The sequence below is a fragment of the Oncorhynchus nerka genome, linkage group LG26 (assembly GCF_034236695.1).
Source record: "Oncorhynchus nerka isolate Pitt River linkage group LG26, Oner_Uvic_2.0, whole genome shotgun sequence".
In the NCBI taxonomy this organism is placed as follows: domain Eukaryota; kingdom Metazoa; phylum Chordata; class Actinopteri; order Salmoniformes; family Salmonidae; genus Oncorhynchus; species Oncorhynchus nerka.
This window is the reverse complement of record NC_088421.1, coordinates 23,777,871-23,803,155: the sequence shown is the minus strand read 5'-3', so window position 1 is coordinate 23,803,155 and position 25,285 is coordinate 23,777,871. Positions and strand designations below refer to the sequence as shown.

At 43.9% G+C, this 25,285-nt stretch overlaps 2 protein-coding genes across 2 annotated transcripts in view; one reads left to right on the top strand and one right to left on the bottom strand.

Moving 5' to 3' along the window:
• Window positions 1–25,285, bottom strand: part of asic2 (acid-sensing (proton-gated) ion channel 2) — a 330,594-nt gene that overhangs the window by 76,551 nt on the left and 228,758 nt on the right. The gene's annotated exons all lie outside the window — the stretch shown is intronic.
• LOC115110819 (acid-sensing ion channel 2-like) overlaps window positions 304–25,285 on the top strand; it is a 25,828-nt gene continuing 846 nt past the window's right edge. Inside the window, exons 1-5 of the mRNA XM_065011043.1 lie at window positions 304–488; window positions 8,734–8,884; window positions 10,074–10,130; window positions 21,755–21,908; window positions 22,548–22,644. Coding sequence (XP_064867115.1) covers window positions 345–488; window positions 8,734–8,884; window positions 10,074–10,130; window positions 21,755–21,908; window positions 22,548–22,644 — 603 coding nt within the window. The 5' untranslated portion in view covers window positions 304–344. The remainder of the gene's footprint in view (window positions 489–8,733; window positions 8,885–10,073; window positions 10,131–21,754; window positions 21,909–22,547; window positions 22,645–25,285) is intronic.

The following is a 25,285-nucleotide window of genomic DNA, read 5'->3' as shown; positions in this document are numbered from 1 at the left end:
GCTCCTCTATTTGATGTTGAACCGAGGCAAATGGGCTGTCTTTCCACTGAACGCATGTTATCCATATAGAGGAAGAAGGCAGGCAGGGAAGCATATGGCTCTCATTCACAGGCTCACCATTCATCTACTAAAGGTGATTCATAAAGGAATGTCACTGTCTTTGACTTTGTGTGTATATTGGGTACTTTTAAGTCTTTTGTGTGTGTGTGTGTGTGTGTGTGTGTGTGTGTGTGTGTGTGTGTGTGTGTGTGTGTGTGTGTGTGTGTGTGTGTGTGTGTGTGTGTGTGTGTGTGTGTGTGTGTGTGTGTGTGTGAAAGTAACTGTTAATCTCCCTGTGTGTGTCTATGTTTTCCCCCACAGAGGAGACAGCGTTCGAGGCGGGTGTGCGGGTGCAGATCCACAGCCAGGCAGAGCCCCCGTTCGTCCATGAGCTGGGCTTTGGCGTTGCCCCGGGCTTTCAGACCTTTGTTGCCACTCAGGAGCAGAGGGTAGGTGCCCTTTGACCTAAGTTATTACTGTACACACTGAATAGGTCTGCTTCAATCTTCCTGACACTTTTCACTTTTAGATTTCAATTTCAACCTCCTCCTGACTGGAGCTTATCTCTCCGGGATGAAAAACGTGCACTTCTGATAAAGAACTTTCTATTCAGGTGTGTGTGTGTGTGTGTGTGTGTGTGTGTGTGTGTGTGTGTGTGTGTGTGTGTGTGTGTGTGTGTGTGTGTGTGTGTACATATACAGTTGAGGCAGGAAGATTACAATACATGGATGCCAGTTGTGATACAAACCTTATCAAAACATAAAGGCCTATGGGCTAGGCTACATGAGGTGTGTGACTAGGATTTTTAAAAAGTAGCTAAAAATGGCATTTTCTCTTGCCTTACACTGGGCATCATTCACAAGTGATAGTATATAATTCACAAGTGATTGGCTAATATTGTCACCCATCAGACTATTCTTGATTTAATCTTGTCTTTACATATACTAAATAATACACTACCGGTCAAAAGTTTTAGAATACCTACTCATTCAAGGGTTTTTCTTTATTTTTACTATTTTCTAAATTGTAGAATAATAGTGAAGACATCAAAACTATGAAATAACACTTATGAAATTACATAGTAACCAAAAAAGTGTTAAACATATCTAAATATATTTAATATTTGAGATTCTTCAATTAGCCACCTTTTGCCTTGATGACAGCTTTGCACACTCTTGGCATTCTCTCAACCAGCTTCACCTGGAATGCTTTTCCAACAGTCTTGAAGGAGTTCCCACATATGATGAGCACTTGTTGGCTGCTTTTCCTTCAATCTGCGGTTCGACTCATCCCAAACCATCTTAATAGGGTTGAGGTCAGGGGATTGTGGACCCCAGGTCATCTGATGCAGCACTCCATCACTCTGCTTCTTGGTAAAATAGCCCTTACACAGCCGGTGTGTTGGGTCATTGTCCTGTTGAAAAACAAATGATAGTCCCACTAAGCCCAAACCAGATGGGATGGCGTATCGCTGCAGAATGCTGTGGTAGCCATGCTGGTTAAGTGTGCCTTGAATTCTAAATAAATCACAGACAGTGTCACCAGCAAAGCACCATAACACCTCCTCCTCCATACTTTACGGTGGGAAATACACATGCGGAGATCATCCATTCACCCAAAAAGACACGGCGGTTGGAACCAAACCTTTCCAATTTTGACTCATCAGGCCAAAGGACAAATTTCCACCAGTCTAATGAGCATTGCTCATGTTTCTTGGCCCAAGCAGGTCTCTTCTTATTATCGGTGTCCTTTAGTCGTGGTTTCTTTGCTGCAATTCATGGATGAAGGCCTGATTCACACAGTCTCCTCTGAACAGTTGATGTTGAGATGTGTCTGTTACTTGAACTCTGTGAAGCATTTATTTGTATTTTCTGTATTTTCTGAGGCTGTCCATCATTACTCTAATGAACTTATCCTCTTGAGCAGAGGTAACTCTGGGTCTTCCATTCCTGTGGCGGTCCTCATGAGAGCCAGTTTCATCGTAGCGCTTGATGGTTTTTGCGACTGCACTTGAAGAAACTTTAAAAGTTATTGAAATGTTCCACATTGACTGACCTTCATGTCTTAAAGTAATGATGGACTGTCGTTTCTCTTTGCTTATTTGAGCTGTTCTTGCCATAATATGGACTTGGTCTTTTACCAAATAGGGCTATCTTCTGTATGCCCCCCCTACCTTGTCACAACACAACTGATTGGCTAAAACGCATTAAGAAGGAAAGAAATTCCACAAATTAACTTTTAAGAAGGCATTCCAGGTGACTACCTCATAAATCTGGTTGAGAGAATGCCAAGAGTGTGCAAATCTGTCAGCAAGGCAAAGGGTGGCTATTTGAAGAATCTCAAATACCAAATATATTTTGATTTGCTTTACACTTTTTTGGTTACAACATGATTCCAAATGTGTTATTTCATAGTCTTGATGTCTTCAATATTATTCTACAATATAGAAAATAGTCAAAATAAAGAAAAACCCTTGAATGAGTAGGTGTTGTAAAACTTTTGACTGGTACTGTGTATGTGGGACATTTGTTTTGATTTAGAATGGACCAATATCATGCACTTCTCTCTCTCGAAACCGCTTTTCCTGTGGTTCATTTTCATGACAGCCAGGTAGGCTATACTCCTGTTGTAAAGATAAGCAATGTGCTTAATATTAGGAAAGTTGAGAAGTAAATATAGTAGGCCTATCCTATAGAAAGCTGATGGGATCCTCCTCTTTTTAATCGAGGCCATCACCCTCTTTTCTCGTGCAATTGCATAGCCTATAGAAAGGTTGAGCAACATGAACTCATGGGCTCTCATGAAGTGTTTGATTAGATTTTCGATTACATTTGCATTGATGTCAGAGTGATTAGAGGGACAATAGAGTGCTGAGTACCAGGCAGTTAGTAAGTTTTGTAGGCTACTAATGACCATCAGCAGCATCAGAGCTTGGAGAAGCCTAATTACCGTGGAATTTGACTGCCTTCATGTCTCGTGACCACCGGTGTGGCGCTAATGCGGTCACCACAACAGCCCTAGGTCTGACCTCTTATCTCTGTCCACTCCCTGACTGGGAGTATCTCTCTTTATCACTCTGTCTTTCTCTTTGTCTCTCTCTCTCCTGTCTTCTCTCTCCCGTCTTCTCTCTCCCACTCTCCTTCTCTGACCCTGGAGATGTTTTTATCTAAGTTGCTAGGGAGTTGGCTGGATTGCCCTTGTCTTAGCTGACAGAATCCTGTCACGATTCATCTATTTTTCCTCATACTTCAAATGGCTTATGTCTCCAGCATTTACATGAGATGCCTGTTCTGCAATTAAAATCAAATCAAATCAAAATCACATTTTATTTGTCACATGCGCCGAATACAACCGGTGTAGACCTTACAGTGAAATGCTTACCTACAAGCCTAACCAACATAGCAGTTTTAAGAAAATACCCACAAAAAAAGTAAGAGATAAGAATAACAAATAATTAAAGAGCAGCAGTAAATAACCGGGGTATCGGTACAGAGTCAATGTGCGGGGGCACCGGTGTCGAGGTAATTGAGGTAATATGTACATGTTGGTAGTGTTATTAAAGTGACTATGCACAGATAATAACAGAGAGTAGCAGCAGCGTAGAAGAGGGGGTGGGGGGCGCAATACAAATAGTCTGGGTAGCCATGTGATTAGCTGTCTTATGGCTTGGGGATAGAAGCTGTTTAGAAACCTCTTGGACCTAGACTTGGCGTTCCGGTACCGCTTGCGCGTGCGGTAGCAGAGAGAACAGTCTATGACTAGGGTGGCTGGAGTCTTTGACAATTTTTAGGGCCTTCCTCTGACACCACCTGGTATAGAGGTCCTGGATGGCAGGAAGCTTGGCCCCGGTGATGTACTGAGCCGTACGCACTACCCTCTGTAGTGCCTTGCGGTCGGAGGCCGAGCAGTTGCCATACCAGGCAGTGATGCAACCAGTCAGGATGCTCTCGATGGTACACCTGTAAAACCTTATGAGGATCTGAGGACCCATGCCAAATCTTTTCAATCTCCTGAGGGGGAATAGGTTTTGTCGTGCCCTCTTCATGACTGTCTTGGTGTTCTTGGACCAAGTTAGTTTGTTAGTGATGTGATCGCCAAGGAACTTGAAGCTCTCAACCTGCTCCACTACAGCCCAGTCGATGAGAATGGAGGCGTGCTCGGTCCTCCTTTTCCTGTAGTCCACAACCAGGGACTGATAAAGCAGAAAACCTAGACAGTACCTTTAGAAAGTATTCCCACCCCTTGACTTTTTCCACATTTTGTTGTGTTACAGCCTGATTTAAAATGGATTCATATTGAGATTTTGTGTCACTGGCCAACACACAATACCTAAATGTTTTTTGAAATTTGTACAAATGAATTGAAAATGAAAAGCTGAAATGTCGAGTCAATAAGTACTCAACCCCTTTGTTATGGTATGCCTAAATAATCTGATGAGTTTTACAGTTTTGAAAATCTATGAAAAGACCTGAAAATAGTTGTCTCTATGATCAACAACCAAGATGACAGAGCTTGGAGAATTTTGAAAAGAATAATGGAGAAATGTTCCACAATCAAGGTGTGGAAAGCTCTTATAGATTTACCCAGAAAGACTCACAGCTGTAATCGCTGCCAAAGGTGCTTCTACAAAGTATTGACTGAGGGGTGTGAATACTTATGTAAATGGATATTTATGCATCCCATTTTCAATACATTTGCAAAGATGTCAAAAAACGATTTCATTTTGTCACTATGGGGTATTGTGTGTAGATGAGTGAGAGAAAAACATATGTTGAATCCATTTTGAATTCAGGCTGTAACACAACAAAATCTAAAATAAGTCAAGGGGTATGAATACTTTCTGAAGGCAATGTACATATAAAGAAGAAACTGTACAATAAACGTATAATAAACTGTATAACTCCCATCATTTAAAAAAGGGAATGAAGAAGAAAGCTCCAAAACATGTTCAGTAATTTCCAGAAGTTTGAAAAACAACTCACATCCTGAAAAAGATGAGAGGAGGAAAAAGAAAGAAGATGTCTGCCAGCGATAAGCATACAGAGAAGGTCTACTGTACAGCGGCAGGTATGCAGGCAGGCAGACAGACAGGCAGGCAGACAGGCAGGCAGGCAGGCAGGCAGGCAGGCAGGCAGGCAGGCAGGCAGGCAGGCAGACAGACAGACAGACAGACAGACAGACAGACAGACAGACAGGCAGGCAGGCAGGCAGGCAGACAGACAGACAGACAGACAGACAGACAGGCAGACAGGCAGGCAGACAGGCAGGCAGGCAGGCAGACAGGCAGGCAGGCAGGCAGGCAGGCAGGCAGGCAGACAGACAGACAGGCAGGCAGGCAGGCAGACAGACAGACGACTCTGGAAGCCTCCAATCATGGTGTGGCCAGGCAGGCCCCCTGGGCCGTAGAGCTCCCAGCAGTCTCAGCTCCATCTCAGCTCTGTCTGTGTGACTGGCTCTGTGTGACTGACTGGCACAACATCATCATCCTTCATCCTCCCCATTGCACCAGCACAGTGGGAAACACAGTAAATTTAGACACCAGCTAATTAACTCCGCTTTGCACTTTGAATTCAAAGATTCCCCAGACTTCCTACTGTGGCTTGGCCCTTGTTGGGTTCCTGCAGCGTCGCACAAATTTAGTTCCTGACTGAGCCAGCCCGAGGACATCTTGTGAGACGCCATGTAATGACCATGCTTATAATCAGGCTGAATATAGCCGATATGTCTTAATGATTAGCAGTACTGTGGGGACTTTGTAAAAGTACAATGGCTGCCTGTGGTCATTGGTGTGCGATTGTAATCAGATCCAACCAGACAGCTCAATTGTGAGGCGGAGCTGAAGACATGCACTCAAATGAACTCGTATTATTACTTCCAGATTAAAGCCACTTCATAAAAAAAAAAGTGCACAGAAGCCAAAGAACACAGCCACTATAGGCACTTAATAATGCATGAACACAGACACACAGACACAGACACACACACACACACACACACACACACACACACACACACTCGATTGCCTGTGTTCTTTAATAATCCTCTGTATTTTCTCATTATTTTAAGTGTTGGGGAGTTTCAAATATTAAAGTGTTCTTTGCTATGCTTTCCACAGAAGTCACAAGGGCATTCCCATGTCTGTAAATTACAGTTCTATTAAAGAGCCTGAGCCTCTCTCCCTCCTGTGTCTTCTGGATGGGTCTCAGTAATGTATTTTTGGTCTTGGCAACCTAGTGTCCACGGGAGAGGGATGAACTGATATACTATACTATACTGTACTGGTTCGTTAATAAAACTCCAGACTCACAGCTCTGATTTTCAACAAAATCCCCAAAGTTAGCAAATCCATGTAGAGCTCCCAAAGCCTAATTCCAAATCTAGAGGCGACAACTTTAATTATGCCCCTTGTTGATTCAACTGTTGATCAGTTTCTAATAATCTTTCTAGTTGCTGACGTGCATCCCAATGGCAGAGTGTGCGGTAATTGATGAATAATGTGTGGGGAGGGGCAGAGAGGGTCCTGGCCGTCATTGGAGTGTATTTAATCAGGTCATCAGATCACCCCATAGTGGGCGCTGACATCTATCTACTCTGATGATTTGATATTTGATTACAGCAGGATAATAGTGTTATACATCAGCCACTCCAATTAGGACAGGAGGAAAGATTAGCAGAGGTATGAAGATGATGGGAAAGGTGATGGACTGACTGCTGCTGAGGAGCACCTGCCTCTCATCTTAATGAAATCGACAGTGCTGGGAAAGTCTATCTTCCTAAAAGTGATGAACAGCTGGCCTTTAGGGAAGACTTTTTAATTGTGAATGGAGACCTATAGGAGCGTGGCCAGACCTACAGTATATGAGTGAGGCCAGGGCTAGTTTGAAATGTTTTGATTTGTTGGCTTCATTAGTCGTGTTTCAATCGAGCTGTAGTGGAGCAGGTTGAGAGCTTCAAGTTCCTCGGTGTCCACATCAACAACAAACTAGAATGATCCAAACACACCAAGACAGTCGTGAAAAGTGCACAACAAAGCCTATTCCCCTTCAGGAAACTAAAAAGATTTGGCATGGGTCCTGAGATCCTCAAAAGGTTTTACAGCTGCAACATCGAGAGCATCCTGACTGGTTGCATCACTGCCTGGTACGGCATTTGCTCGGCCTCTGACCGCAAGGCACTACAGATGGTATTGTGTACGGCCCAGTACATCACTGTGGCTAAGCTGCCTGCCATCCAAGACCTCTATACCAGGCGGTGTCAGAGGAAGGCCCAAAAAATTGTCAAAGACCCCAGCCAACCCAGTCATAGACTGTTCTCTCTACTACCGCATGGCAAGCGGTACCGGAGTGCCAAGTCTAGGACAAAAAGGCTTCTCAACAGTTTTTACCCCCAAGCCATAAGACTCCTGAACAGGTAACCAAATGGCTACCTGGACTATTTGCATTGTGTGCTCCCCCTCCCCCAACCCCTCTTTTTACGCTGCTGCTACTCTCTGTTTATCTTATATGCATAGTCACTTTAACTATACATTCATGTATGTACTACCTCAATTGGGCCGACCAACCAGTGCTCCCGCACATTGTCTAACCGGGCTATCTGCATTGCGTCCCACCCACCACCCGCCAACCTCTCTTTCACGCTACTACTACTCTCTGTTCATCATATATGCATAGTCACTTTAACCATATCTATATGTACATACTACTTCAATCAGCCTGACTAACCGGTGTCTATATGTATATAGCCTCCCTACTTTTATTGCCTCGCTACTGTATATAGCCTCACTACTGTATATAGCCTCGCTACTGTATATAGCCTCACTACTGTATATAGCCTCACTACTGTATATAGCCTGTCTTTTTACTGTTGTTTTATTTCTTTACTTACCTATTGTTCACATAACACCTTTTTTGAACTGTTGGTTAGAGCCTGTAAGTAAGCATTTCACTGTAAGGTCTACACCTGTTGTATTCAGCGCACGTGACAAATAAACTTTGATTTGATTTGAAAATAAACGTCTCGCTTGCTGATATCGAGGGAATTCTGTGTTCGAGTTAACAACAGCAAACTAATCTGGATGCATGGATACAGTATCAGTCTCTGATTGGAGGGATTCTTCTCCAATGTTATCTGTGCTAACAGACATTCCACAGCCAAATCTGACCTGGCAGGATAAGGATTATTTTGGTCCAAGAACTGGTATTTGGCTGAGGAAACTGCATCTCCCACAATGCAGGGGGCGCTGGGTGATGGATGCTGAACGGAGAGTAGCGGAGCGGCTGGAGAGGGCTGCCTGCGTGCAGGGCAGATGGGTGCTCACACAGCTCCTCCTGGTGTCCCTCTCTCCTCGTCTGCTGTTCCCGTCTCCAGAGCCATGGGGGTGGGGTGGGGGCGAGAGGGGGGAACATTTGGAGATTTTGTGTTCTTGGAACCTGTTGTGAGTTTTCACAGCGAGAGACTGTATCTGTGAATGTGTCCCATTCTGCCCAGTCTGTTGGCCAGACCTTCCTTTTGTTGTCATCTAGCCTGCTGTGTTCTAGAGGGCCTTTTGGATCCTCTCTCTGATGGCTCTAAATCACAATAACACCATGACATCTCCTATGTGTCTATGGGAGTTTTAGACTTCAGCTGAGTGTTTTTTCCTGTCTCTCTCTGTCTCTCTGCTCAATCCCCCACTGTGTCTCTCCTGTGTTGTAGCTGACCTACCTGCCTCCTCCGTGGGGAGAGTGTGAGTCCAAGGCCCTAGACTCTGGCTTCTTCCAGGTCTATAGTGTGACAGCTTGCAGGATTGACTGTGAGACACGCTACATCGTGGAAAACTGTAACTGCAGGATGGTGCACATGCCCGGTAAGAGCACACACTTTCTTTCCCCTTTTCACACCAAACAAAACATGTGGATAGAGTCTGTAATATAGAATTGTCTGGGCCATGGGCAAAACAAAAACAATTGTTTGGGCTATGGGCCATGTTTTTCCATCAAGGACTATTTGAAGACATAGAACAAGGTGAGGAAAGTTTGATAAAGGACTTACGGTAGTTGTTGTGGTTGATAAAGTCATCTAAAGTCTGTGGTGGGTTTGAAAAGGTCAAAGAGCTGTAAGGTGTAAGGTCAAGATTTGTGTTGGTGTATTATAAAGCTTTCTGCTCCAAGGCTTGTCTATCACCTTGCTCCACACAAAGCTCTATTTCTCTCTCACACTCTCTTTAGGTGTGATAGATTTTTGCATGTTGCGAGTCTCCTTGACTGCTTCCACAGTAGGGTTGCAAAGGGAGGGTATGTTACTGGAAACGTTCACAGTTGACCATTAAACTATCAGAATTTTGGTGTCTTTCAAGGATTTTGTGTAATCTATCATAAATGATCTACTGGCCCTTTTGGGGACTCCAGATTATCCCAGGTGTTATCTATGGCCCTCTGTGTCACATGCAGAATATATGACATCAATAATAATATGATTTTCAAATATCAACAAAAACAAAATAAATATGACAAAGCTGTAAAACAATATCATAAATATAAACCATCAATTTAGGGAATACCATTGGTGTTTAATATGAGAGTTTCATCATAATATCCTTTATCATTTTTTTACACACTAATTTAATTTACTATGTAAAATACAATATGTATTTGTTGTCAATGTTTTGGTGTCAAATTGGTGGCAGAGTTAATTGAAAATAATGCTTAGATGTTTAGATGCTTTTTTTATGAATTAGGCTATTTTCTCTTGACCCATATGGTCTAGCTACTAGAAACTCATGGACAATATGGACACAGATTTATGTTATTCAACTATAAATGACCAAAGTTACGATAGATTGCCATAGATTTTCTGTTAATTACCCCAAATTACTGAAGACTCCGGTAACTTTAGTAAATCACTGATAGCTTTGTAACCATATTCCACAGAAATCTGAGCTGTTTACAGTTTGTTTTTCTCAAACTCGTAAGTCATTCATTTCATAAATATATCTAGCAGAAAAGCAGAATCTGAACTTTCCTCCCCTTCCTTCTGTGCTCCTGCTGTCCTTCTAGGTGATTCACCATTCTGTACCCCTGAACAGTACAAAGACTGTGCAGAGCCTGCCCTTGGTAAGTCCACAATATGAATGCACACAAACACACCTATAAGCCTGTTATTATGAGTAAGTACATTACATGTTTAAGATGCTATCCAGCACTGTCAACACTTTGTTCAACATTTTTATGAGCCATAAAATATACGTTCTCCCTACTTCCACTCACGCTATAACCAGCACTGCACCTGCAATAGATGAGTGTAGCAAAGTGTTCCGATAAACTTGCCTTGTTATTATTAGCGGCTTGTGTCTTTTTTAATATCTGGGAATATTTCACTTTCTCTGGTCATAGGAGTAACAACATGAATTGGTGCATGAGGCAGAAATAATGCCGTGTGAATTGAGTTTTTCCATCAGCTGAGGGAGGGAGAGCGGAGGGATGGTATTGTTGAGTTGAATGAGAGGCAGCCTCACCACTGCTCCCTCTCTCCCCTCAGACTGACTATCAGATGCTGGCCATCAGTCCAGTAAAAACACATATATATATTATACTCACTCAGCTGTGCCTCAAAAGTAATCCAACAAATTATCCTGTACCAGTGTGATCATATACCATTTAAAAATATATATCATTTCAAAATTGGCAGGGCAATTCAAGCATAGCCAATATGCAGTGATCATGTATTGGGCCTATAGCCTACAGCACAAACCACATTGCTACAGCACAGTTTTAATTGGTTAATGTTGCATGGGCTTAAGTTTTTTAAGTCTGTCACATTCTGACCTTAGTTCCTTTGTTATGTCTTTGTTTTAGTTTGGTCAGGGCGTGAGTTGGGGTGGGTAGTCTATGTTCTTTTTTCTATGTTGTGTTTATGCATTTGGCCTGGTATGGTTCAATCAGAGGCAGGTGTCGTTTGTTGTCTCTGATTGAGAAATACTTAGGTAGCCTTTTGCCACCTGTGTTTTTTGGGTGATTATTTTCTGTCTAGTGTTTTCTACACCTTTCAGGACTGTTTCGGTTTTCATTTATTTCACGTTGTTATTTTGTATTTTGTTGTTCAGTTAATAAACATCATGAACATATACCACGCTGCGCATTGGTCTGACATTTCATACTCCTCGTCAGAGGAGGACGAAGAATTCCGTTACAGAATCACCCACCAACCAAGGACCAAGCAGCGGCAGCAGCAATCTCTGGACTCTTGGACATGGGAGGAGATTTTGGACGGAAAGGGACCCTGGGCACAGGCTGGGGAATATCGCCGCCCCAAGGCAGAGCTGGAGGCAGCGAAAGCTGAGCGGCTGCATTATGAGGAGGCAGCACGGCAGCGCGACAGGCACGAGAGGCAGCCGGGGGCACACGGGGAGTGGAGCAGAGTCAGGTAGGAGACCTGAGCCCACTCCTCTTGCTTACCGAAAGAAGTGCAGTACTGGTCAGGCACCGTGTTATGCGGTCAAGCGCACGGTGTCGCCAGTACGAGCCCACAGCCCGGTGGGCTATAGGCCAGCCCCCTGCAAGTGCCATGCGAGAGTGGGCATCCAGCCAGGGCGTGTTGTGCCAGCCCAGCGTGTCTGGTCTCCAGTACGCCGTTTCGGCCCAGGTTATCCTGCGCCGGCGCTGCGTGCTGTGTCTCCAGGGTGCTGGGAGGGTGCAGTGCGTCCTATGCCTGCGCACCGCCCGTGCCAGGCGAATGTGGGTATTAAGCCTAAGGGAGAGGTGCGAGTGGTATGCACCAGATCTCCAGTGCTCACCCACAGCCCAGTTCAACCTGTGCCTGCACTCTGGAGGGTCCGGGCTAAAGGGTTCATCCAGCCTGCAGAAGTGGTGCCAAGGCTGCGCACCAGGGCTCCAGTGCTCCCCCACAGCCCGGTCCATCCGGTGCCTCCTCCACACACCAGGCCTCCTGTAGGTCTCCCCAACCTGGTGGGTCCTGTGGCAGCCCCACGCACCAGGCTGTCTCTCCTTCTCCTCCCTCCAGGTCCGCCCGTCTGTCCTGAGCTGCTGAGCCGCCCTTCTGTCCTGAGCTGCCAGAGCCGCCCGTCAGTCAGGAGCTGCCAGAGCCGGCCGTCAGCCAGAAACTGCCAGAGCTGTCCATCAGCCAGGAGCTGCCGGAATCGCCCGTCACTCCGGTGCTGCCGGAATCTCCTGTCCATTCAGGACCCTCCCCAGTCCGAGGTCGGCGGTGAGGGTCGCCGCTCGAAAGAGGCCACGGAGGCGGTTGAGGAGGCGGACAAAGACTATGGTGGAGTGGGGTCCACATCCCGTGCCAGAGCCGCCACCGCGGACAGACACCCACTCAGACCCTCCCCTATAGGTTCAGGTTTTGCGGCCGGAGTCCGCACCTTTGGGGGGGGGGGGGGGGGTACTGTCACATTCTGACCTTAGTTTCTTTGTTATGTCTTTGTTTTAGTATGGTCAGGGCGTGAGTTGGGTGGGTTGTCTGTGTTCCGTTTTCTATGTTGTGTTTTGTGTTTGGCCTGGTATGGTTCTCAATCAGAGGCAGGTGTCGTTAGTTGTCTCTAATTGAGAATCATACTTAGGTAGCCTTTTCCCACTTGTGTTTCGTGGGTGTTTATTTTCCGTGTCAGTGTTTGTTTCCACACGGAACTGTTTCGGTTTCATGTTGTCGTTTATTGTTTTGTTCAGTGTTCTTATTATAAACCAAGATGAACACTTACCACGCTGTGTATTGGTCCGATCCTTGCTACTCCTCCTCAGAAGAGGAAGGGGAAAGCCGTTACACAAATATTCTGCTTAAAAAGATCTTGCGCCGCTACCCTCCTCATTCCTCATTCTTAGAGGAAGTCAGAGAAAGATACAGTGGAACCCGAATTTATCCTCTGGGTGCGTGGAAAAAATATCCTGCTGCATGAAGGCTACCCTTACAGACAGGAACGACAGACGGCAAATAAGTGCTTTTGGAAGTGCACCGAATATCATACTTTTGAAATGCCGACGTCGCATAACCCTGAATGATGAGGTTACAGTATCTGGATACCTGGTTCTTTCAGCGATACCTGGTTCTTTCAGGCAACATGGGTTGGGGAGAATGTCGGACTCATTGGAAGAAAGCCAATGTTTCCCATATGTATGGCTTGTTAACATAATAATGGCTTTATTATTAGTTTTCTTACTATTGATGGCATCATGCCCAAGGCCAATAAAATGAAATGAGAAGGGAGCAGCAACATGCTGGCATTCCACCGCCATGCCAAAGACCCTGCTACCACAAGCAACAGAAGGATCTGAAGTCGCTGGTTGAGAAGTAGCCAACACCACGACTCAACTGATGGAGTCTTACCCGAAGAGCGTTGCCTACACTTTCAAGTAGCAGTTGTGAATACTCCAAAATCCATCTGAGAGAAATGAGCACCTAGTCTACTTGGACACTTCTTCAAGTTCAACCCTTTCAATGACTCCAAAATCCTTATGAGACCAGAACACTAAGCACACTCTTGGATGATTTGTTTGTTTTTATGGCGCTTCATTGTCATGTAGCCTACTAATATTTTAGGCCTACTTATTTTTGCCCCATCATTTTTTGTATTTGCTAAGCTTTTTTGTTGATAAATAAATGTTTTATAGTAAATAGTTGGTGTTAGTGGATGGTGTAAAAACGAGAGAAAACCAAAAGCCATGATTTAAAATGAAAATAGATTGTAGGAACTAGATATAGGTCTATATATAGTATAGGCTGTTTTTAGCCTTCAGCCTCTAATATAACCATATGAATGAATTGATATCCACTCAGTGGTCAGTTTTTTAGGTACATCCATCTAGTACCGGGTCGGACCCACCTTTACCTCCGGAACAGACTGAATTCTTTGGGGAATTGAACCATTGCTCAATTGGTATCAAGGGACCTAACGTGTGCCAGGAAAACATTCCCCATACCTTTACACCAACGCCACCAGCCAGTACCCTTGACACCACGTGACTCACTGTCTGGAGGATGGTGCACCTAACAAACAATATTCTACCCAAATGAACACATTTATTTTAGGCTATAACTGAACCAATTTCTGTAGGCAATATTGCCAATACAACAGGGATCATCAACTAGATTCAGCTGCAGGCTGATTTTTTTTCTTGAGCGGATGGTTTGGGGGCCGGAACATAATTACAAATCATTTGTAGATTGCAAATTGACCACAAGAAGCCCAAACAAATATGTTTGACTTAAACATTTCAAACCTTGCCTACATTTGAATACGATGTGTCTCTTTATTACGCATGGGAATACTTAGGAAAATATTTCTTAAATTAAAATCTCTTGGAGCTGATTTCCTGGTGTTTTTACAGTCTTTGATGTCAACAATGAAAATGCATTTAAAAAATTGGGGGGACAAATTTGACCCATGGACCACCAGTTGGGGAACCCTGCTGTACAATATTCTGCCCATATGAACAAATACAATAGCCATACATGATTTCATGAAAAGCAGTAAACATACAAATTTAATAACAGCCTCATGAACAGAATCAGGCATTAGTTAACATACACAACTTTGTTTCACATTCTTTAATAAAAGACTCATAAACACAATCACACAACAGGCTAGAGTGCAGGCTGTACAGTGCACTTCACAGCTTCCCCAGGAAACTCGTAGTCTCAAGTGGACAAAAGAGTAGTGTTCGTGGTAAAACATTATGCTTTGCTGCAGTGCTTCGTATTAATAGAATACTTACTGGGAGTGCAACACCTCCCTCCTCCTCTCTCTCACTCATCCTCTTGCTGTTGCTGTTTGGTTGATTCGGGATAAATGATTTAACATCATAGCATTCCTGTTTCTCCATGGGCTAGGGGACATAAAGATAGCATGAAGGAAAGGCATAGGTACATTGTGTCAACACAAGTGTCTTATCATTTCCCAAAAGATTTGACACATTTTGTATTATTGATCATTCATAGAGAATACAGAGGTTCTCTCGTTTTGCTGGTTGACCCTGGTATTTAGGATTTGCTCAGCTGTTTTTTTCCCTCTAGAAAAGCCAGGTCTAGAAGCCTCCCTCGGTTCATTTTACTTTCATACTGTACTGTATAGATTACAAATAAGGAATCTGTGTTTATCTGTGTGTGTTGAGAGGAGGGGGAGCTGTATGCATTCACATACAGAAGAATCATTCACATACAGTAGGATCATTCACATACAGTAGGATCACTCACATACAGTAGGATAATTCACATACAGTAGGATCTCATTTTGTGCCTAAGCCCATCTATATTGAACTGTTATTTTCTGTAAAACTGGGATATTGACTTTTTATTCTCACTTTCTCCTTCGTCTCATTTTTTATTAAGCTGTTTTTATATAATAATTTATACCTTTACTTTTACCACAGACTCATACTTTACTGAAGGGATAAATGAAAATCAGATGAGACAGGACCTTGTTTATTCCTCTAAATGAACTTTATTGAAAAGTGTTTATGTGTTTTGTGTAGTAGCGGTGTGTAATTCCCCTGCTGATATCATTAACGGGAGGCATTCTCTCATTCTGTTACCTACCGGGCAACAAACACACACAAACACTGGCAATTATTACGCTTTGGCCCTGGCTCGTCCATTGTAATTAGGCAATGTGTCTCAAATAAAGAGGATATGAAGCCAAGGTATGCTATACTGGGACTGTGGAGAGTTAGAGCTAGAGTACCCTCTTGTGCTTGGTCCAGCCTGGCCAGCTCCCTCCCGCTCCCTCCCTCTCGCTCCTCCTGAATTGGTTTTATTTGAAATGCCTGTGCTTATTCCATCCAAACACACAGACCCAATAATTCTATGCAAATCAGTTCCTAGTTAGACTGTGAACCAATTTGATATACCCACTGCACCGTTTTCACTTAGTAAAGTTTGAAGTTGTTCTTTTTTTAAACCAATGTGTCAGTCAGGAAGTTTGGGAGACAGAAACAGTGTGGCTGCTGTTTTAATGGAAGACAGCTGCATCTGTTCTCACTGGAGGGTCCTGTGACTAGATCACAGAGGAACACAGAAATCTTCTCTGTGCCTAATTATACACACTGAGGAAAACACCGACATTTGTTGTCCTGTGAAATGTCGACTTGGACAGCATTGCCCACAGTAACGTGATCATACAATCACATTACTAGCGTAATCGTTTTAGAAATGCGGTCTCAATGCAGGATGAATGACAGAAGATCCTCTCATCTCACATAATGGTTTTAAACCAAACATACAATAAAAAGGATTAGCTCGTCTCCGGGTTGAACAACTGCTTAAATATAACATTCTGTTCACAGCCAAAGACAGCGTAATGGAGAGTGTTAAGTCATTAAAAACACTGTTTCTTAATAAGCTTGGAAATATGAAATAAAGCAGATGATTTGGATAGAATAATTGTTTTTGACAGAGATGAGACGGTGGATAGAGAGAGAGAAATAGAGAGAGAAAGACGATAGAGGGAAAGAGAGCGAAGGAAATAGAGAGAGAGGTAGGGAAGAAGAGGAAAGAGAGTTAGATTGTGATGTGGCGAGAGAGAGAAATAGAAAGAGGGAGGGAGTGTATAAATCAGGGTTGTGAATGCACACTGCTACCCGGATCCAATAACCCCTTATTTGAATGAGAATGAAAAGCGACTGAGGTGCCATATTGAATTTCCTGTCGCAATTACGTGACCACTTGGCCCTGAAGGCTATTAGTAATCCAAGGGAGACTCCGCCCTGCCCAGGGCGAGCTGGGGAGACTGCCATACTATTGTCATAGTGAAAGATTAGGGTTGGGAGATGAGATTTGATATTTTTATGCTTTAACGGAACCTAGCAGCAGGCTAGAATGTGTTGAGAATGTGAGTGAGACTGGTTATTGTCAGAGGAAATTGATAGGACCAGACAGATTAGACCAGTATTTTTATACTTCCAGGAATGGATAGAAATGTCTGGAAAATTCATAAAACATCCTGTGTATTTCATGAGGGCATTTACAGTGTCCACAGTTGTTGAGTGTAGTAATTCATTTACAATCGGTAGAAACTATGAGAATAGAAAGGTTCAGAGGTTTTGTGAAGCATCACAGCACCGTTGAAAAAATATATGGCAAATGGAAATCCAATATAGATGGTGTGAAGAGATAGATGGGAGGGATTTAATGGAGCTGAAGGGTGGGACTAATAACAACAAGATAACAAATGTAAAATATGCTGTGTCTGTAAAATGTATATAGGTTCAGAACTTTTGTGAAACAGCACAGTTAAAAATATATGGCACATAAGAAATCAAACTGGATGAACATTAGAAATGGATCAAATCAAATCAAATTTGTATTAGTCACATGCGCTGAATACAACAACAGTGAAATGCTTACTTACGATCCACAACTAACAATGCAGTTCATTATTTTTTTTAGATATAAAAAATATATTAAAAAATGTATATTTTTGTAATAAAAAATATGAATAAGAGTAAGAAATAAGTGTAACAAGTAATTAAAGAGCAGCAGTAGTGAGAATATATACAGGGGCATACCGGTACAGAGTCAATGTGCGGGGGCACCAGTTAGTCGAGGTAATATGTACATGTAGGTAGAGTTATTAACCTCTTGGAACCCCCCCCCCTCCCCCCGATCCAGGATAATTGTCATCAACTACGCTGAATTGCATAGCGCAACGATCAAAAAATCTTACTAGAAAATATTCATATTCATGAAATCACAAGTGAAATATAGCGAAACACAGCTTAGCCTTTTGTTAATCACCCTGTCGTCTCAGATTTTGAAGTTATGCTTTACACCGAAAACAATACAAGCGTTTGTGTAAGTTTATCGATATACTAACAAAACATTATGTACACCTAGCGGCAGGTAACTTGGTCACGAAAATCAGAAAAGCAATCAAATGAATCATTTACCTTTGATGAGCTTCGGATGTTTTCACTCACGAGACTCCCAGTTAGACAGCAAATGTTCCTTTTGTTCCATAAAGATATTTTTTATATCCAAATACCTCCGTTAGTTTGATGCGTTATGCCTAGGAATCCACCGGAAATAGCAGTCATGACAACGCAGACAAAAATTCCAAATGATATCCATAATATTGACAGAAACATGGCAAACGTTTTTTATAATCAATCCTCAAGGTATTTTTCAAATATCTATTTGATAATATATCAACCGGGACAGTTGTCTTTTCACTAGGACCAGGAGGAGAAATGGCTAACTCTCTGTTTGGCGCAAAAATCACAGAGAGCCAACAACTGACCACTTACGCAATGTGGACGTTTACGCTCATTCTTCAAAATAAAGGCCTGAAACTACGTCTAAAGGCTGTAGGCACCTTAGGGAAGCCACAGAAAAAGGAATCTGGTTGATATCCCTTTCAATGGGCAATAGGGATGCATAGAAAGACAGGGGTTTCAAAATAAGAGTCACTTCCTGATTGGATTTTTCTCAGGATTTCGCCTGCAATATATATTTTTTTACCTTTATTTAACCAGGCAAGTCAGTTAAGAACAAATTCTTATTTTCAATGACGGCCTAGGCACAGCGGGTTAACTGCCTTGTCTGTTATACTCACAGACAATATTTTTACAGTTTTGGAAACTTTAGAGTGTTTTCTATCCTAAGCTGTCAATTATATGCATATTCTAGCATCTGGCCCTGGCAGTTTACTTTGGGAATGTTATTTTTCCAAAAATAAAAATAGTGCCCCCTAGCTTCAAGAGGTTTTAAAGTGACTTTGCATAGATGATAACAACAGAGAGTAGCAACGGTGTAAATTGTCTGGGGAGCCACTTGATTAGATGTTCAGGAGTCTTATGGCTTGTGGGTAGAAGCTGTTTAGAAGCCTCTTGGATCTAGACTTGGTGCTCCTGTACCGCTTGCCATGAGGTAGCAGAGAGAACAGTCTATGACAAGGGTGGCTGGAATCTTCTTCTGGCACCGCCTGGTATAGAGGTCCTGGATGGCTGGACCCTACGCACTACCCTCTGTAGTGCCTTGCAGTCGGAGGCCGGGCAGTTGCCATATCAGGCAGTGATGCAACCAGTCAAGATGCTCTCGATGGTGCAGCTGTAGAACCTTTTAAGGATCTGAGGACCCATGCCAAATCTTTTCAATCTCCAGAGGTTTTGTCGTGCCCTCTTCACGACTGTCTTGGTGTGCTTGGACCATGTTAGTTTGTTGGTGATGTGGACACCAAGGAACTTGAAGCTTTCAACCTGCTCCACTACAGCCCCGTCAATGAGAATGGTGGCATGCCTGGTCCTCTTTTTTCTGTAGTCCACAATTATCTCCTTTGTCTTGATCACGTTGAGGGAGATGTTGTTGTCCTGGCCCCACACGGCCAGGTCTCTGACCTCCTAGGTCTCGTCGTTGTCGGTGATCAGGCCTACAACTGTTGTGTCATCTGCAAACTTAATGATGGTGTTGGAGTCTTGCCTCGCCGTGCAGTCATGAGTGAACAGGGAGTACAGAAGGGGGCTGAGCACACGACCCTGAGGGGTCCCTGTGTTGAGGATCAGCGTGGTGGATGTGTTGTTACCTACCCTTACCACCTGGTGGCGGCGAGCCAGGAAGTCCAGGATCCAGTTGCAGAGGGAGGTGTTTAGTCCCAGGGTCCTTAGCTTAGTGATGATCTTTGAGGGCACTATGGTGTTGAACCCTGAGCTGTAGTCAATGAATATAATTCTCACATAGGTGTTCCTTTTGTCCAGGTGAGAACCGGAAGTTTGGAGTGCAATTGAGATTGCATCATCTGTGGATCTGTTAGGGCAGTATACAAATTGGAGTGGGTCTAGGGTTTCTGGGATAATGGTGTTGATGTAAGCCATGACCAGCCTTTCAAAGCACTTCATGGCTACAGACGTGAGTGCTACGGGTTGGTAGTCATTTAAGCAGGTTACCTTAGTGTTCTTGGGCACAGGGACTATGGTGATCTGCTTGAAACATGTTGGTATTACAGACTCGGTCAGGGAGAGGTTGAAAATGTCAGTGAAGATTCTTGCCAGTTGGTCAGCGCATGCTTGCAACACACGTCCTGGTAATCCGTCTGGCCCTGCAGCCTTGTGAATGTTGACTTTTTTAAGGTCTTACTCACATTGGCTGCAGAGAACATGATCACACAGTCTTCCAGAACAGCTGATGCTCTCATGCATGTTTTAGTGTCATTTGCCTCGAAGCAAGCATAGAAGTAGTTTAGCTCGTCTGGTAGGCTCGTGTCACTGGGCAGTTCTCGGCTGTGCTTCCCTTGGAGAGGTTGAGGGTAGAAGAAGGACAGGACTAAAAACAAACATAATATAACTATTGTAAAATAGATCTATAGGTCTATAGTGTGTATAAGCCAGAAGTAAAAGCCTAAGTGTTGTTGGTCGTTAATTTACTCAAATTAGGGGAGGTGTGGTGGGGTTAGCGGAAAATAATAAAGGAAATATATTTTTAAAGGTATATGTATGTATTTATGTGGGTGTGTGTGTATGTACAGTACCAGTTAAAAGTTTGTACACACCTACTCAATCAAGTGTTTGTCTTTATTTTTAATATATTCTACATTAGAGAATAATAGTTAAGTCATCAAAACTATGAAATAACACATATGGAATCATGTAGTAACCAAAAAGGTGTTTAACAAATCAAATATATTTTATATTTAAGATTCTTCAAAGTAGCCACCCTTTGCCTTAATGACAGCTTTGCACACTCTTGGCATTCTCTCATCCAGCTTCATGAGGAATGCTTTTCCAACAATCTTGAAGGAGTTCCCACATATGCTGAGCACTTGTTGGAAGCTTTTCCTTCACTCTGTGGTCCAACTCATCCCAAAACATCTCAATTGGGTTGAGGCCAGGTCATCTGATGTAGCGCTATCATTTGTTTTCAACAGGACAATGACCCCAAACACACCTCCAGGCTGTGTAAAGGGCAATGTGACCCTTATAAGGAGAGTGTCCTTAAAAGGGTCAAATTGCCCTTACACAGCCTGGAGGTGTGTTTGGGGTCATTGTCCTGTTGAAACCAAATGATAGTCCCACTAAGCGCAAATGGAAAAGCATTCCAGGTGAAGGTGTTTAAAAGAATGCCAAGAGTGTGCAAAGCTGTCATCAAGGGTGGCTACTTTGAAGAATCTAATATATAAAATCATATTTTCACTTGTTTAACACTTTTTTGGTTTATACGTGATTCCATATGTGTTATTTCATTGTTTTGCTGTCTTCACTATTATTCTACAATGTAAAAAATAAAGAAAAACCTTTGAATGAGTAGGTGTGTCCAAACTTTTGACTGGTACTGTACACATTTACAAAAATTATATATGATTGGAAATTATAAATACAATTATATTGATGGAAGCTACAATCTATCTGCAATATTAAATCTACCCCATAAAAAAAATATCAGTAGCAATTAGACTAACCACCCTTCAGTATGTACAAAAAGATCATCCTGGAGGCAGAAGGATCAACATTTATTTTCTCCCATCATTATGTCTTTAGTACACTGTCCCAGGTAAAACATGTATACTGTTAAATAGACAATGACATTTCTGCTAAGTGCATCAAGACGTACGGCCATTCTGAAGTATATACTGTAGGGAATGCTGTTGAGATGGGTGTGTGTTTGTGTGTGTACCCTCAGTTGCCCTCAAACTAAGGTCAACTCTCCCTCTCCTCTCTCTCCCCATCCTCACCCATTACCTCTCTTCCATCCATCCTTTCATCCTCTCCTTCATGTCTCCCTGTCTTCTCTACTGTAGCCAAGTTGTCAATGCTGGAGAGTAGCAACTGCATCTGTAGGACACCATGCAACATGACACGCTACAACAAGGAGCTGTCCATGGTCAAGATCCCCAGTAAGACCTCAGCACGCTACCTGGAAAAGAAGTTCAACCGCTCTGAGAAATACATCACGTAAGTACCTGCCTATAGGAGGCTCCAGAGGAACAGATGAATGCATTAGAAGGAAAAATGTCATATACATCAGGCTACAGTATCACATGTATTATATGTAGTAATAGTAAGGAGGGTGTGGGTGGAAAGTGAAGATATTACACTGAGATGTCTTTGACGCTCAGACTCATGGGAAAGAGAACTGGAAGCCTGGTATTGAAGAGATCCATCACGTTATCATATAATGGGATTTTGATGATAATAACAGTAGGCATTCTCTAGTGGATGCAGTCATCAGTTGAGATGATACTCTACTAATGACATTGTATGGGACATGTGGTTCAGTGTGAAAGAATAAGTACCCTTACTTATGGCAATTGATAATGAAACTATTGATATAGCAGGTATAGTATGCCCTGTATGTCTATTTCCCCATTGACAGAAAGATTAACACACTTTGAAAAGACTGATGGTTAATAAAATGTTCAAAAAATACAATAAAAAAACAGATGTGTTTAGACTGATGACCTGAAGAATGACTGATGACTTACCAGTTCATTGATTGATAGTTAAATAGGATGACAATATCAAGATAAATGTGTTGTCTTCTCTTTAACATGATTGAAGTGTTATCTGATCTTATCGATGTCTCTCTTTCAGGGATAACATCCTAGTCCTGGATGTGTTCTTTGAGGCCTTGAACTATGAGACCATTGAGCAGAAGAAAGCCTACGAAGTGGCAGGCTTACTGGGTATAGTCAACTCTCTAGCTATTATCTACCTATCTTCTTCCCCTCTCTCACGCGCACGCTCTGGCTCTCGCTCTCCATCTCCTCTCTCTCTCTCCATCTCCTCTCTCTCTCTCCATCTCCTCTCTCGTTCTCCATCTCCTCTCTCTCTCCATCTCCTCTCTCTCTCCATCTCCTCTCTCTCTCCATCTCCTCTCTCGCTCTCCATCTCCTCTCTCTCCATCTCCTCTCTCTCTCCATCTCCTCTCTCGCTCTCCATCTCCTCTCTCTCTCTCCATCTCCTCTTTCGCTCTCCATCTCCTCTCTCTCTCCATCTCCTCTCTCTCTCAATCTCCTCTCTCGCTCTCCATCTCCTCTCTCTCTCTCCATCTCCTCTCTCGCTCTCCATCTCCTCTCTCTCCATCTCCATCTCCTCTCTCTCCCATCTCCTCTCTCTCTCTCCATCTCCTCTCTCTCTCTCCATCTCCTCTCTCTCTCTCCATCTCCTCTCTCTCTCTCCATCTCCTCTCTCTCTCCATCTCCTTTCTCTCTCTCCATCTCCTCTCTCTCTCCATCTCCTCTCTCTCTCTCCATCTCCTCTTTCGCTCTCCATCTCCTCTCTCTCTCCATCTCCTCTCTCTCTCTCCATCTCCTCTCTCTCCATCTCCTCTCTCTCTCCATCTCCCTCTCTCTCTCCATCTCCTCTCTCTCCATCTCCTCTCTCTCTCTCCATCTCCTCTCTCGCTCTCCATCTCCTCTCTCTCTCTCCATCTCCTCTCTCTCCCATCTCCTCTCTCTCTCTCTCTCCATCTCCTCTCTCTCTCCATCTCCTCTCTCTCTCTCCATCTCCTCTCTCTCTCCATCTCCTCTCTCTCTCCATCTCCTTTCTCTCTCCATCTCCTCTCTCTCTCCATCTCCTCTCTCTCTCTCCATCTCCTCTTTCGCTCTCCATCTCCTCTCTCTCTCCATCTCCTCTCTCTCTCATCTCCTCTCTCTCTCCATCTCCTCTCTCTCAATCTCCTTTCTCTCTCTCCATCTCCACTCTCTCTCTCCATCTCCTCTCTCTCCATCTCCTCTCTCTCTCCATCTCCACTCTCTCTCTCCATCTCCTCTCTCTCCATCTCCTCTCTCTCTCCATCTCCTCTCTCTCTCATCTCCTCTCTCTCTCCATCTCCTCTCTCTCTCTCCATCTCCTCTCTCTCTCTCCATCTCCTCTCTCTCTCCATCTCCTCTCTCTCTCCATCTCCTCTCTCTCTCCATCTCCACTCTCTCTCTCCATCTCCACTCTCTCTCTCCATCTCCTCTCTCTCTCCATCTCCTCTCTCTCTCTCCATCTCCTCTTTCGCTCTCCATCTCCTCTCTCTCTCTCCATCTCCTCTCTCTCTCCATCTCCTCTCTCTCCATCTCCTCTCTCTCCATCTCCTCTCTCTCTCCATCTCCTCTCTCTCTCCATCTCCTCTCTCTCTCCATCTCCTTTCTCTCTCTCTCCATCTCCACTCTCTCTCCATCTCCTCTCTCCATCTCCTCTCTCTCTCCATCTCCTCTCTCTCCATCTCCTCTCTCTCTCCATCTCCTCTCTCTCTCCATCTCCTCTCTCTCTCAATCTCCTTTCTCTCTCTCCATCTCCTCTCTCTCTCCATCTCCTCTCTCTCTCCATCTCCTCTCTCTCCATCTCCTCTCTCTCCATCTCCTCTCTCTCCATCTCCTCTCTCTCTCTCCATCTCCTCTCTCGCTCTCCATCTCCTCTCTCTCTCTCCATCTCCTCTCTCTCTCCATCTCCTCTCTCTCTCTCTCCATCTCCTCTCTCTCTCCATCTCCTCTCTCTCTCTCCATCTCCTCTCTCTCTCTCCATCTCCTCTCTCTCTCCATCTCCTTTCTCTCTCCATCTCCTCTCTCTCTCTCCATCTCCTCTCTCTCTCTCCATCTCCTCTTTCGCTCTCCATCTCCTCTCTCTCTCTCCATCTCCTCTCTCTCTCCATCTCCTCTCTCTCTCCATCTCCTCTCTCTCCATCTCCTCTCTCTCTCCATCTCCTCTCTCTCTCTCCCATCTCCTCTCTCTCTCAATCTCCTTTCTCTCTCTCCATCTCCACTCTCTCTCTCATCTCCTCTCTCTCTCCATCTCCTCTCTCTCCATCTCCTCTCTCTCTCATCTCCTCTCTCTCTCCCATCTCCTCTCTCTCTCCATCTCCTCTCTCTCTCTCCATCTCCTCTCTCTCTCCATCTCCTCTCTCTCTCTCCATCTCCTCTCTCTCTCCATCTCCTCTCTCTCTCCATCTCCACTCTCTCTCTCCATCTCCACTCTCTCTCTCCATCTCCTCTCTCTCTCCATCTCCTCTTTCGCTCTCCATCTCCTCTCTCTCTCTCCATCTCCTCTCTCTCTCCATCTCCTCTCTCTCCATCTCCTCTCTCTCCATCTCCTCTCTCTCTCCATCTCCTCTCTCTCTCCATCTCCTCTCTCTCTCAATCTCCTTTCTCTCTCTCCATCTCCACTCTCTCTCTCCATCTCCTCTCTCTCTCCATCTCCTCTCTCTCTCCATCTCCTCTCTCTCTCCATCTCCTCTCTCTCCATCTCCTCTCTCTCTCCATCTCCTCTCTCTCTCAATCTCCTTTCTCTCTCTCCATCTCCTCTCTCTCTCCATCTCCTCTCTCTCTCAATCTCCTTTCTCTCTC